Genomic DNA, 12,984 nt, shown 5'->3' with positions numbered 1-12,984 from the left:
TCCCCCACCCCACAATTGTCCCCGCCATCTTAAGTACTGGCAGAAAGTCTGCCAGTACTCAAATAAAAGGCATCCTTTTTTTCTTTCTTTTTTTTCCTTTGCATATTTACATATGCTGCTGTGTAGGATCCCCGCTTAGCCCCCAACCTCCCTGCCCCCCCCCCCCCCAAACAGCTCTCTAACCTCTCCCTCTACCTTCTTGGCAGCCATCTACTGCCTGCCAGTACCCAGTTTACAATATAATGTATCTCTTTTTTATTTATTTTTTATTTTTTTCTGTAGTGTAGCTTTCCCCCCACCCCCCCCCACAGACCAACTCCCACCCCCTCCCAGATCCCTTAGATTACTTTTTGGGGCATTCCCTCCCCCCCTTTCTCCCACTTATACTTTATGTTTTCTGTAATGTAGCGGTTCCCACCCGCTCCCTCCCCGTGCACGCGCCCGCCCGCCGCCCCCCGTGCACGCGCGCCCGACTGTCCCGCCCCCGATCCCGCCCCCCTCTCAGGCTCAGAAACCATTGATGGCCGCCCACCCGCCTCCCACTGCAGCTCCCACCCACCAACGAATGCGGCCATCAATGTCCGGTGTAGAGAGGGCCACAGAGTGTCTCTCTCTGCACCGGAGGGGTAAAAATTGTCATTGCAGGATGCCTCGATATCGAGGCATCCTGCAATAACCGGAAAGCAGCTGGAAGCGATCAGGATCGCTTCCAGCTGCTTTCCAAACTGAGGACGTGCGCCATACATCCTCAGGCTTAACTGTATTTTTTCTGAGGACGTATGGCGTACGTCCTCGGTAATTAAGGAGTTAAAGGGACATTAAACCCAAAAAATATCTTTCATGATTCAGATTGAGTATACAATTTTAGCAACATTCCAATTTACTTCTATAATCTAATTTGCTTCATTCTTTAGATATCCTTTGTTAAAGAAATAGCAATGCACATGGGTGAGCCAATCACATAAGGGAAATATGTGCAGCCAACAATCAGAAGATACTGAGCCTATCTAGATATGCTTTTCAGGAAGGAATATCAAGAGAATGAAGCAAATTAGATGATGGAAGTAAATTAGAAAGTTGTTTAAAATGGTATTCTCTATTTGAATCATGAAAGAAAAAAATTGGGTTTAATGTCCCTTTAAGAGCATTCATGTGTATTTACTCTATGGCAGCTGTGTTTGCAACTATGTATAACATTTCTACAAACATTATTGCAACCACTGCTGCCAGGTGGCTAAAGACGACATATTTCTCAGCTCTTTTGAGCCTAGCTTGGTTTACTCTTTAAAAAATAATTGATATATTATTATTTTGTATCTCCTAATGATCTGGTTTATATATATATATATATATATATATATATATATATATATATATATATATATAATATATATAGATATAGATATAGATATATACAGGGCCGGATTTCCCATTAGGCACAGTAGGCATGTGCCTACAGGCACCTTGCAGTGAGGGGCGCCTGCCTGTCAGTAATAAATAATTTTTTTTTTTTTTTGTGAGGGCATTAATTTTAGTAAGAATTGTGCTGCCAGGTGCTTACAGAGTCGAGTGTTTCATTGGGAATATGTTACAGCAGTTGAGGGAGCCATGAAGGAGAGAGGGGCAAAGATTAAAACTAAACCCCTCCCATTTTCGCCAGGCATGTTTAGTTTCACTTTTATTTTATGTACTTCTGTTGCCTCACACAGCCAAGCTCCATGCTGATGTGTAGCAGACACTTTTTGTTGAGGAATGAAAGCTTCAGAACAACAGGTTAGGACTGTACAAGGCTTCTAATGCTGCATAGAATGACAACATAGCAAGCAGAGCACTTTAACCCCTTGGCTACCAGAGAGGGTTGCAGTGTATTCACTTGTTATGTGCTGTAGGGCATTTTGATAGCCAGGGGGTTAAATTCTGCTTCAGGATGAATGTTTTTGTTCTATAAAGGCCTTGGAAGTGAGGAGGTTATGTGGGACTAGATGCTCTGCTCTTTATTACAAGCTGCCAATTGTGATTTACAGCCTTTAGGGCACTGTTACAGAAGCATTAGTTATTTTGTTGTGAAGAACTTATTTCCCAGCAGCAATGCCTGAACCAGCCAAGCCAGCGCCTAAGAAGGGCTCCAAGAAAACTGTAACAAGTATCATTTCATAAAGGGTTAACTCTGTTCAGTTTTGAGAAAACTATTTTCTGAGGCAGGTTTCCTAGCATATTGTGTACTGTAATTAAGTTTATGTGATAAGCATTCACTGCTAGGTGATAAGAAGGACTCAATTGTTTTCTTGTGTGTACTTGTTATCTGTGGTGGCCTGTCACAAGGGCGTTGTCTAAATGTGTGATGGGGGATTTTATGCTTCCCCCCCTGGGAGTGCCCTGTGTGCATGTAACCTAAATAAAAAGCAGGCTGGGCATCCCAGTCCTCAGTTCTTGGTTGTCCCTCAATCGCAGCGTTGACTCGTTTTGTGGGCAGAAGGGTATCCTAGCTGTACTACAGCTAAGGGGGATTATTCTACATTTGCGAGACTCATATAGAATACTATGGAAAACAGTTTCTCCCCTCTTCAGCAATAGGAATCCAGGCTACTAAGCGGTCCATCTCTCAGCGAGACTAAGGGTAACCGTAACAGGCACTTTGACAACAAAGTTTGTATACTGTAAGGCTGTAAAATGTGTATGTGTGTAAGCCACTCACATGGCATATTTGTTTGTATGTATGTATATGTATGTGTGTATATATATATATATATATATATATATATATATATATATATACACACACACATATCACATTAAAAAATGTTAATCTGTTTTTTTATCAAGTAAGTGTGGTATTTTTGTATTGTGGTAAATTGAATTTCTAATTTTAAACACATTTGTTGACCCCTGGATTACTTATAATCTACAACATTCCATGTTTTCCTTTGAGAGCAACATCATATTATATTTATATTTCAGAACAAAATAAATGTAACATCTGTGTGTATTTGTACCAAAAATATCAGAGTTCACAAGATTTTTTTCATATAGTGGAAAAAATACCTACATTTTATATTTTCTTCCACTGGCTGCACAGGTTGTTGATGAGCTTGCATGCTGCTAGTTTTAATATTGCTGTTGTTTACCCAAAACTGTGTTTAATTCCAACAAAATGCTAAGCACATAGTCAAAGTAATCTCCAGAAAAGCAATACACTAATGGCTTGTCAATAAGCATGTCCTATGAGCACATCTGGGTCTGCACAGATGTGTATTGCTGTCTCAGAACTGACATTGACTATGTGTTTAACTCCTTTGCAAGAGGCTAACACACTTCTGTGCAAGCCCTAGTGCAATAATAAAATGCCCTAGCAAACTGTCACATTTTATGTCCCTTTAAATAGGGTTTTCTTTAGAATATTTTGCATTAAAAGTTTAACATGATTTGTTTATGTTATACATAATAGAAATTGTATGGCCATTTGAGTCAAGTGAATATTGATTTTTGGTGTAGCTTCCATTACAACAAATATTGCAATTGGTGTGTGTATTTGTGTATCTCCATAAAAGGGAAAATGTAATTTTACATCTAATATTTATTTTTAGTTGTCCCCCACACCTTTTCTTTGGGGGTGTGGGGGGGCCTTCAGGTTTTTGTGCCTACAGGCACCTGAGATGTAAATCCGGCCCTGTATATATATATATATATATATATATATATATATATATATATATATATATATATATATATATATATAGTGTATATATAGCCTGCATTTTCTACATTATTGCATAATATAAGAAAGGCTACTTTGTAGTTTGTATAAACATTGGGGATTATCCTATTATTTTTTTTAAAAAAAGAATTTTTTTTTCTCTAGTACATTTCACTGTGTAACATCACCTATATTATTGGTGTTATATACTATATTATGGTCAAAGGTTAGTAGCTCTTTTTTTCCCTTTAGGTCGGCTTGATAAGATATGGAGAGAGATAACATTTTATGCAGAGGAGTTTGTGTGTCCAGATGGTCACTTTAGTATAACAAAAGTCCTGCTATAATAACTTGTCCTCAGTATAACAAAACTGTATTGTATAACAGGGAATCAGTATAAGCAGTAAGCTATAACATGTGCTGTGTATCTGTGGCACAGCGTTGCCACAATAGAGACCCTTTAGGATAGAGAGGCAGTGTTAGATATACAGGGAGTGCAGAATTATTAGGAAAATTAGTATTTTGACCACATCATCCTCTTTATGCATGTTGTCTTACTCCAAGCTGTATAGGCTCGAAAGCCTACTACCAATTAAGCATATTAGGTGATGTGCATCTCTGTAATGAGAAGGGGTGTGGTCTAATGACATCAACACCCTATATCAGGTGTGCATAATTATTAGGCAACATCCTTTCCTTTGGCAAAATGGGTCAAAAGAAGGACTTGACAGGCTCAGAAAAGTCAAAAATAGTGAGATATCTTGCAGAGGGATGCAGCACTCTTAAAATTGCAAAGCTTCTGAAGCGTGATCATCGAACAATCAAGCGTTTAATTCAAAATAGTCAACAGGGTCGCAAGAAGCGTGTGGAAAAACCAAGGTGCAAAATAACTGCCCATGAACTGAGAAAAGTCAAGCGTGCAGCTGCCAAGATGCCACTTGCCACCAGTTTGGCCATATTTCAGAGCTGCAACATCACTGGAGTGCCCAAAAGCACAAGGTGTGCAATACTCAGAGACATGGCCAAGGTAAGAAAGGCTGAAAGACGACCACCACTGAACAAGACACACAAGCTGAAACGTCAAGACTGGGCCAAGAAATATCTCAAGACTGATTTTTCTAAGGTTTTATGGACTGATGAAATGAGAGTGAGTCTTGATGGGCCAGATGGATGGGCCCGTGGCTGGATTGGTAAAGGGCAGAGAGCTCCAGTCCGACTCAGACGCCAGCAAGGTGGAGGTGGAGTACTGGTTTGGGCTGGTATCATCAAAGATGAGCTTGTGGGGCCTTTTCGGGTTGAGGATGGAGTCAAGCTCAACTCCCAGTCCTACTGCCAGTTTCTGGAAGACACCTTCTTCAAGCAGTGGTACAGGAAGAAGTCTGCATCCTTCAAGAAAAACATGATTTTCATGCAGGACAATGCTCCTTCACACGCGTCCAAGTACTCCACAGCGTGGCTGGCAAGAAAGGGTATAAAAGAAGAAAATCTAATGACATGGCCTCCTTGTTCACCTGATCTGAACCCCATTGAGAACCTGTGGTCCATCATCAAATGTGAGATTTACAAGGAGGGAAAACAGTACACCTCTCTGAACAGTGTCTGGGAGGCTGTAGTTGCTGCTGCACGCAATGTTGATGGTGAACAGATCAAAACACTGACAGAATCCATGGATGGCAGGCTTTTGAGTGTCCTTGCAAAGAAAGGTGGCTATATTGGTCACTGATTTGTTTTTGTTTTGTTTTTGAATGTCAGAAATGTATATTTGTGAATGTTGAGATGTTATATTGGTTTCACTGGTAAAAATAAATAATTGAAATGGGTATATATTTGTTTTTTGTTAAGTTGCCTAATAATTATGCACAGTAATAGTCACCTGCACACACAGATATCCCCCTAAAATAGCTAAAACTAAAAACAAACTAAAAACTACTTCCAAAAATATTCAGCTTTGATATTAATGAGTTTTTTGGGTTCATTGAGAACATGGTTGTTGTTCAATAATAAAATTAATCCTCAAAAATACAACTTGCCTAATAATTCTGCACTCCCTGTACAGTACTAGAGGCTGTGACATAGTACATTAAAGGGATATTAAACAGTAAATACATACTACATATAATGATGTATTCAATGCAACGATTAGCCTTAGAATAATATGTAGCTGTATTTGTTTACCATTATATGAGTTGTTTAAAGGGACAGTCTACACCAGAATTTGTATTTTTTAAAAAGATAGATAATCCCTTTATCACTCATTCCCCAGTTTTGCATAACCAACACAGTTATATTAATATTTGTTTTACCTCTGTGATTACCTTGGCCTCTGCAGATTGCCCCCTTTTCTCAGTGCTTTTGACAGACATGCAGTTTAGACAATCAGTGCAGACTCCTAAATAACTTCACGGGAGTTAGCACAATGTTATCTATATGACACACATGAACTAGTACTGTCTAACTGTGAAAAACTTTCAAAATGCTCTGAGCTAGGAGGCGGTTTTCAACGGTTTATAAATCAGTTTGAGCCTACCTAGGTTTAGCTTTTCAGAAATACCACCAAGGGAACAAAGCAAATTGAATGATAAAAGTCAGTTGGAAAGTTGTTTAAAATGTCATGCCCTATCTGAATCATGAAAGTTTAATTTTGACTAGACTGTCCCTTTAAATATTGATGATGTAAGTGTAAAAGTTACGTTTCTATCAAGTACTCTAGACTCTATAAAGTAATGGGCGCCGCCATGTTTGAAATAGTTTTCTATTTATCTCTATCTTCTGCTGAGAACAATTAGTGAAAGATCTATAAACCAGGCAATAACATAGAGTTGGTGTAAACAAGGCTGTGTGGAAAACCTCACAACCTAGTTTGTATTAGTCTGTTAATTGCCTGTTTTATATCTGATCCTAAATGTTTGCAGCAGGACAGTAAGATAAGCTTAAAACTTAAGTTTAGACATGGCGGCATCCATTACTTTATAGAAACTCAGTGGAATTTAAAAAAACAACAATTTTCAGAGTTAAATTACAGGGAAAGGGGACAAAATAAATAATGAAAGTATATTACAAAGTTTTTTGTAACTACACATAATTAAACATTTTATATTACAATCTCATACTGTTTAAAGGGACATTACAGCCAAAATTGGAATCCACATGGAAGCATTTCAGTTTTGGATAGAATAATTTTGTAATATACATGTATTAGCAGAAAGATGCATCTAATAACAGCTATAGCTGTTTCAAAAGTGTATTTAAGTATGCACCGGGCTTAAGAATTTTAAACACAGCACTTGCTCAGAGAGCCTAAGGTGCTAATGGCTCAATTTGTTATTTGCGGACATGACACAAGCCCCACTGGTGCTCCGAGCAGCTGTAGTATTTAAAATGCTGGTGCACTAAGATGATTTAGCATGCACGTGCAAAGAAAAATGTTAACACTAAAACAGTGGTAATTCTTACTAGAAGCATTTTTGCCAATATATGTATATTGCAAATATGTTTTTATTCAAAGATGTAATTCATCTATGTGCATTTAAATTTTGACTGGAATGTCCCATTAATATCCCTTTAAGTACAGAGTAATTAAGGTTTTCACACTTGTGAACTTCTCATTCAGTCAGACACAGTTTCTTTTGACTTTTTCAGGTCGTTACCTGGATGATCACGGTTCCAGTGTGTGTAAATCACTTCCTCTCCACTGAGCCAGCTGAACACTCCTGTCGAATTCATATCCTGTAGGGCTGTCCAGTAGTAACTCTCATCAGAACCATAGAGAAGACTATTAACAAAGGCCTGATCAAACCTGCAGAATTATAGGGACATTTTACATGAAGCAGTAAGAGACGCTATAGAGATAGTTGTATGGAACAATAGAATGATTTATATAGAGGGGTAAAATGAACAAATATAGGAGCTGTGTGGAGAGGTTTATTGGCCAATAGGAATAGTTTAGGTGCTTATATGGGGCAATATAACTAATTACTGTTAAGTATATTTGAAGCAATAGCAGGGCATACAGTGTGGTTATGTACATTTAGAGCAGCTACTGGCTTAGAGCTAGAATTGAGTATTTGGAGCATTGGTAGTAAAATAAAAAATTAAGCAGTGGCATTAACAATAATGTAGCTTAAATAAATATAGTTTATTGTTGCAACACCAGAGACAGCAATTTAACAAAAACAAAAAGATGGTTGCTTAAAGCAGAAGGGTCCAAAAGTCTGGATATAAAATGCACTCAAAATAAATTAATGCAAAACAATATTGGTAGGATAGAATGTACGTAATGCACAACAGATGTATTATCTATTAAAATCAATAATAAAAATGCAGAAGGAATAAAAATTTATATAAAAAGGTGCCCCACTCCCACACAGAACACACAAATATAGCAGGAAGAGCAGTGACAGTAATGTAAAAACTGCAAGACTGGTTTACTCAGTATTGGATAGTTCTTATTTTCTATTTTCCATTGGCAATATAATACATTTATAAATGACCCTTTCGATAATAGGCTCTAGAAGAATATCTTCATCCCGCTATCATCATTTCTAAACTCTAACTCAATTAATATAACCATATATATCTGTTTAAATCTGCTATATGTTATTGTACAAATTCACCACATCAATATCTTGTGTAATGTGGGTCACTTCATAAACTGTTTATTATACTATATTGACCTCAGAGCCTGTTTTTTTTTTGTCCTGGTATTAACAAGATTAGTGATGTGAAATTGTTTATTGATAGTGTATAGTAAAGATAAAATTCAAAATGATCCATATCAATATACCATCAAACTTGTTACTATATTTTTTATCTTGACTATGAATGTATCTTTATTTATTCTAGTCCTCAATGTTGTTTGTGTGGGTCTGTGAATTTACACTTCATTTGTACACTAGTAGTATATGAGAATACATATGTTGCATTTATCTTTTCTATGGCATTTTTTGCACTTAAAGTTTGCGCTACTAGTGGTCAATGATGTGTACGATATGAACACACACACACATATATATATATATATATATATATATATATACACACAATAGAGGACGTTTCACATTTAGATCATTTGTATATGGATTGACAGTGTTTTAATATCATAATATCTCTTTAAGAAAAAGTTTGCTTCTTTGCTTTAGTTAGCATTGAGAATAATACTGTTGATTATTTCTTTGTGTTTTTTTATTATTGTTGCTATTTAATTGTTGCGAACAACATGTTTAGTTCTGTAAGCACTTTGCCTAAAGAAACTTTTGTAGCTAAGATGCGCTTCAGTTATACAATGCATTTATAGTAATCATGAAGTAGCAGATGTGGGTGTCGAGTTTAGCCTTGTTAACATTGTAGCAAATTGTTAAAGCTAGATCAAGCCTGAGTAGCTGTATGTTCAGTGAACGTGTGTATGGAAATGACATATTAACCTGTTGTATGATTTGATTGGCTACTAGTTATAATGGGATATGTATCAACTTGTAAATTAGCTCTGATAAAATGCCTGCGGGCATGAAACGCGTCAGATGGTAGTGCCTGTGTGCTGTGCCCGAGTGTTTTTACTTTTTGTATCTCTTTAATAAAATGTATGTTTTAACTAAAGTCTTCCCTCTTACGTGATGGTGGACGTAACTGCTAACCTTGGAAGTTTTTTTTTTTTTTTTTTTAACCAGATAAGAAAAAGGCAACATATCCTGTTGAGATTTTAGTTGCTCTTAATGATTTCTGACCTTTAACATATTCATAACATAGTAAACTTGATCATATATGTTAGATAACAATTTAAGCTTACCAGACTTTTCAGGGATAATAACTATATATGTCCTATCCATACTATAAGCTTCTTTAATGCTAATATGTACATTTACCAGATTTATAGTAGCATGATAGTGGTCACATATTATGATCCAAAAATGGTCATTTGAACTCTATTTATAAACACCCTAACCACAGCATTTCATATATTTATATTTAACACTGTTATTAGGTAACAATTTTGTTCTCCTATTTGTATTACATTGTACTAGCCTATTGAGGCCCAACAGTGGCCTCTAAAGAATGAGGAGGACATCTTCATATCTCAAAAAATTAGAAAATGTGAGGTTATCTCCTACAGGCTTAAGCTTATCTGTCAAGTAACTGATATGTTTGTATATTTCTGTCACTGAGATTGATATGACCTATCTTTTTTGTATTTGTACACCAATTCAAATATAGAATGTTATAATGCATATTAAACCTCAATAAATATATATATACTGTATATATATATATATATATATATATATATATATATATATATATATATATATATATATATATATACAAAATTGAAGGCAGCAGCACTCTCACAGACTCCAGAGCGTATTCCCACCAGGGTGCATAATAAGTTGATACAGGTAAACAAAGTAGATGCACTCACTGGATTTATGTAAGCACAAACAATTTATTTTGTACGAAATAAATTGTTTGTGCTTACATAAATCCAGTGAGTGCATCTACTTTGTTTACCTATTGTGACAGAAAGCAAGGCCTGGTTATAAATGGAAGATATTTAAGACCAAGCATTGTACATGCTATTTCTCCTTTCAGTTAAAACCCCAGGGAGAAAGAGTGTGTATTTGATTATGCAGTTGATAAACTGTGTTCTGGGTCCCTGGGGTTTGGGATAATTGGAGAGAGGGTGGGCCATTATCCCAGACAGCTGTGAAGCTGTCCAGCAGCTAATCACAGGTGTGGCTAATTAGAAGTTGTGAGGGTTTAAATAGCAGCCTCACTTAGGCCTTGGGAGGGAGTTACACAGCTACAGAAGCTGGTGTGTGTGTTTGTTACACTGTGTAAAAGACTTTTGTTCCTGTGAACTGTTAAAGGACATTATTTTTACAAAGCACTTGTGGAATGCTGTGAAGTGCTGGGACACATTTAAAGGTACTTAATTTTGCTGCAGAGGAAGGATTTCCCTCTTTTGAAAATGAACTGCCTGTTTGTTATTGCTGTGAAAAATAAAGCCTTTTAAACTACAGTGGATTGTCCTGTGCTGCATTTGTGCCCTAGAAGACCGTGGCTAAAAGTGTTTCCTGTTACACTTGGTGGAGAATCCGGGTAACCACGTTGTATGTCTGTGGGCATAATAATCTGCAAGCAACATGAAGGAAGTCATTAAAGCTTTGATCCATTCTAATGCTATACAGCAGGAGACTAACAGAAAAGCTGCTGAAAATAGTGCAGCACTGCAACAGTTGGTCTTGGCCCAGTCAGAGAGTGCTATGCTGCTGGCTAAATCACAGAAGGAGAACACTGAATTGTTGATACAACAGATGGCTGCTGTGCAAGCTGAGACATTCAGGAAGACCCGGGAGGAGCAGCAAAGTGCTACACAGACTCTGCAACGAGAGGTTCAAGCCATATCAGAAAAACTGAACTCTGAATATGTTGGTGGCAGCCAAGGTTCCAGAGTAATAAGGGCTAGTCATTATCTTCAAAAAATGACAGCAGCTGATGATGTTGAGGCGTATCTTTTGGCATTTGAACGCACAGCAGAAAGAGAAAAATGGCCGACAGTTGAGTGGGCGAGTATACTTGCGCCATTTCTTAGTGGTGAACCTCAGAAGGCCTACTTTGATTTAGAGCCAGCACAAGCCAGTGACTATGAGAAATTGAAAGCAGAAATCCTTGCACGCCTGGGGGTGACTTCGGCAGTCTGTGCACAAAGATTCCATTGCTGGATGTTTTCATCTCATAATGCTGCAAGATCCCAGATGTTCGACCTTATACACCTTGCCAGGAAGTGGCTGCAACCAGAGGTTAATTTGGCTACCAAAATAGTGGAACTACTGGTGATGGACCGGTTTCAGCGTGGATTACCTGCTTCCCTGCGGCGGTGGGTTAATCAAGGTGATCCTCAAACAGCGGATCAGTTGATTGTATTGGTCGAAAGATTTATAGCTTCAGGAGAAGTTTTGCAACATTCTTCAATGGATCAGCCCCACAATCCCAAGTCCCAGAGCTCTACAAGAACTGGTAAGACTGTTCAGGGGATAAAGGGGATAAGAGAGCAGCAGGTGTATAGGCAAAACACCAGAGACATTTCCCCAGGAATTAAGGAAACATTTAAATATAACCAACCTGTAAGATGTTTAAAATGTAATGAGGTTGGGCATATTGCTAGAGACTGTGATAAAGATGAATTTATGGACTATAATGTTGCACATTCACTATTGTCTAATAGCAACAGCTCTGTTAATAATGATTCCCATTGGTGTACTGTGACGGTTAATGGTAAAGTGTCTAGGGCTTTGCTTGATTCAGGAAGTATGGTCACACTAGTGGCTAAATCTTTAGTACCAGATGCAGTATTAGATTATGGGGAAAAAATGGCAATTATCTGTGTTCATGGAGATAAACGGGAATATCCTACAGCTGAGGTGGAGATTGGGACTCAGTGTGGTAAATTAAAATATTGTGTTGGTATAGTACCAAATTTAGCCCATGAGGTGGTGATAGGGAGAGATTTTCCAAAATTTCTGGAGTAATGGGAATCTTCAGAAATATGTCAAACTTCTGATATTTATGTATTTCCTTTCTCTGAAACTGATTTTGAAGGGGGTTCCATTGAAAAGGAGAAAAATAAGATTTATTGCCCTATGCCTGTATTAGTAGGTGATCAACCTTCTCAGAGTAATGAAGTACCAAGTACTAGCTCGGAAAATATTGATGATTTGATAGATCTGGTTGGTGGCCCTGGTAATTTTAAAAAAGCCCAATGGGAGGATCCAACATTGGTAGAGGCAAGAAATAATATCAGGGTTATAAATAATGTTGTGACACAGCCAGGAAATGTATTACCCTATCCTTATTTTGAAGCAGTTAATGATTTGGTATATCGTGTAGGGAAGAAAGGAACAGACATTGTTAAACAACTTTTTGGTGCCCCAGACTTTTAGGAACACTGTATTAAATCTTGCACATAACCACATTCTAGGGGGGCATTTGGGAGTTGAGAAAACCAAAGAGAGAGTTCTTAGAAGGTTTTATTGGCCAGGGATATTTGTAGCCATCAAGGATTATTGTGCTTCATGCCCTAAGTGTCAACTTACAGCTCCTGCTAAAGATTTTCGTAACCCTTTAGTGCCCTTGCCTATAATTGATGTGCCTTTTGAAAGAATTGCTATGGACTTGGTGGGTCCGCTGGTTAAATCTGCTAGAGGACATCAGTATATACTGGTAATCCTTGATTATGCTACACGCTATCCTGAGGCAGTTCCCCTTCGTAACAGCTCTGCAAATTCCATAGCAAAAGA

At 37.6% G+C, this 12,984-nt stretch overlaps 1 protein-coding gene across 1 annotated transcript in view; it reads right to left on the bottom strand.

The window, feature by feature from the left end:
* Positions 1–12,984, bottom strand: part of LOC128663866 (C-type mannose receptor 2) — a 347,089-nt gene that overhangs the window by 108,456 nt on the left and 225,649 nt on the right. The window contains exon 10 of the mRNA XM_053718428.1: positions 7,342–7,490. Coding sequence (XP_053574403.1) covers positions 7,342–7,490 — 149 coding nt within the window. The remainder of the gene's footprint in view (positions 1–7,341; positions 7,491–12,984) is intronic.

The sequence above is a fragment of the Bombina bombina genome, chromosome 1, assembly GCF_027579735.1.
Source record: "Bombina bombina isolate aBomBom1 chromosome 1, aBomBom1.pri, whole genome shotgun sequence".
In the NCBI taxonomy this organism is placed as follows: Eukaryota; Metazoa; Chordata; class Amphibia; order Anura; family Bombinatoridae; genus Bombina; species Bombina bombina.
The sequence above is the reverse complement of the archived record's forward strand: the minus strand, read 5'-3'. Positions and strand labels throughout refer to the sequence as shown.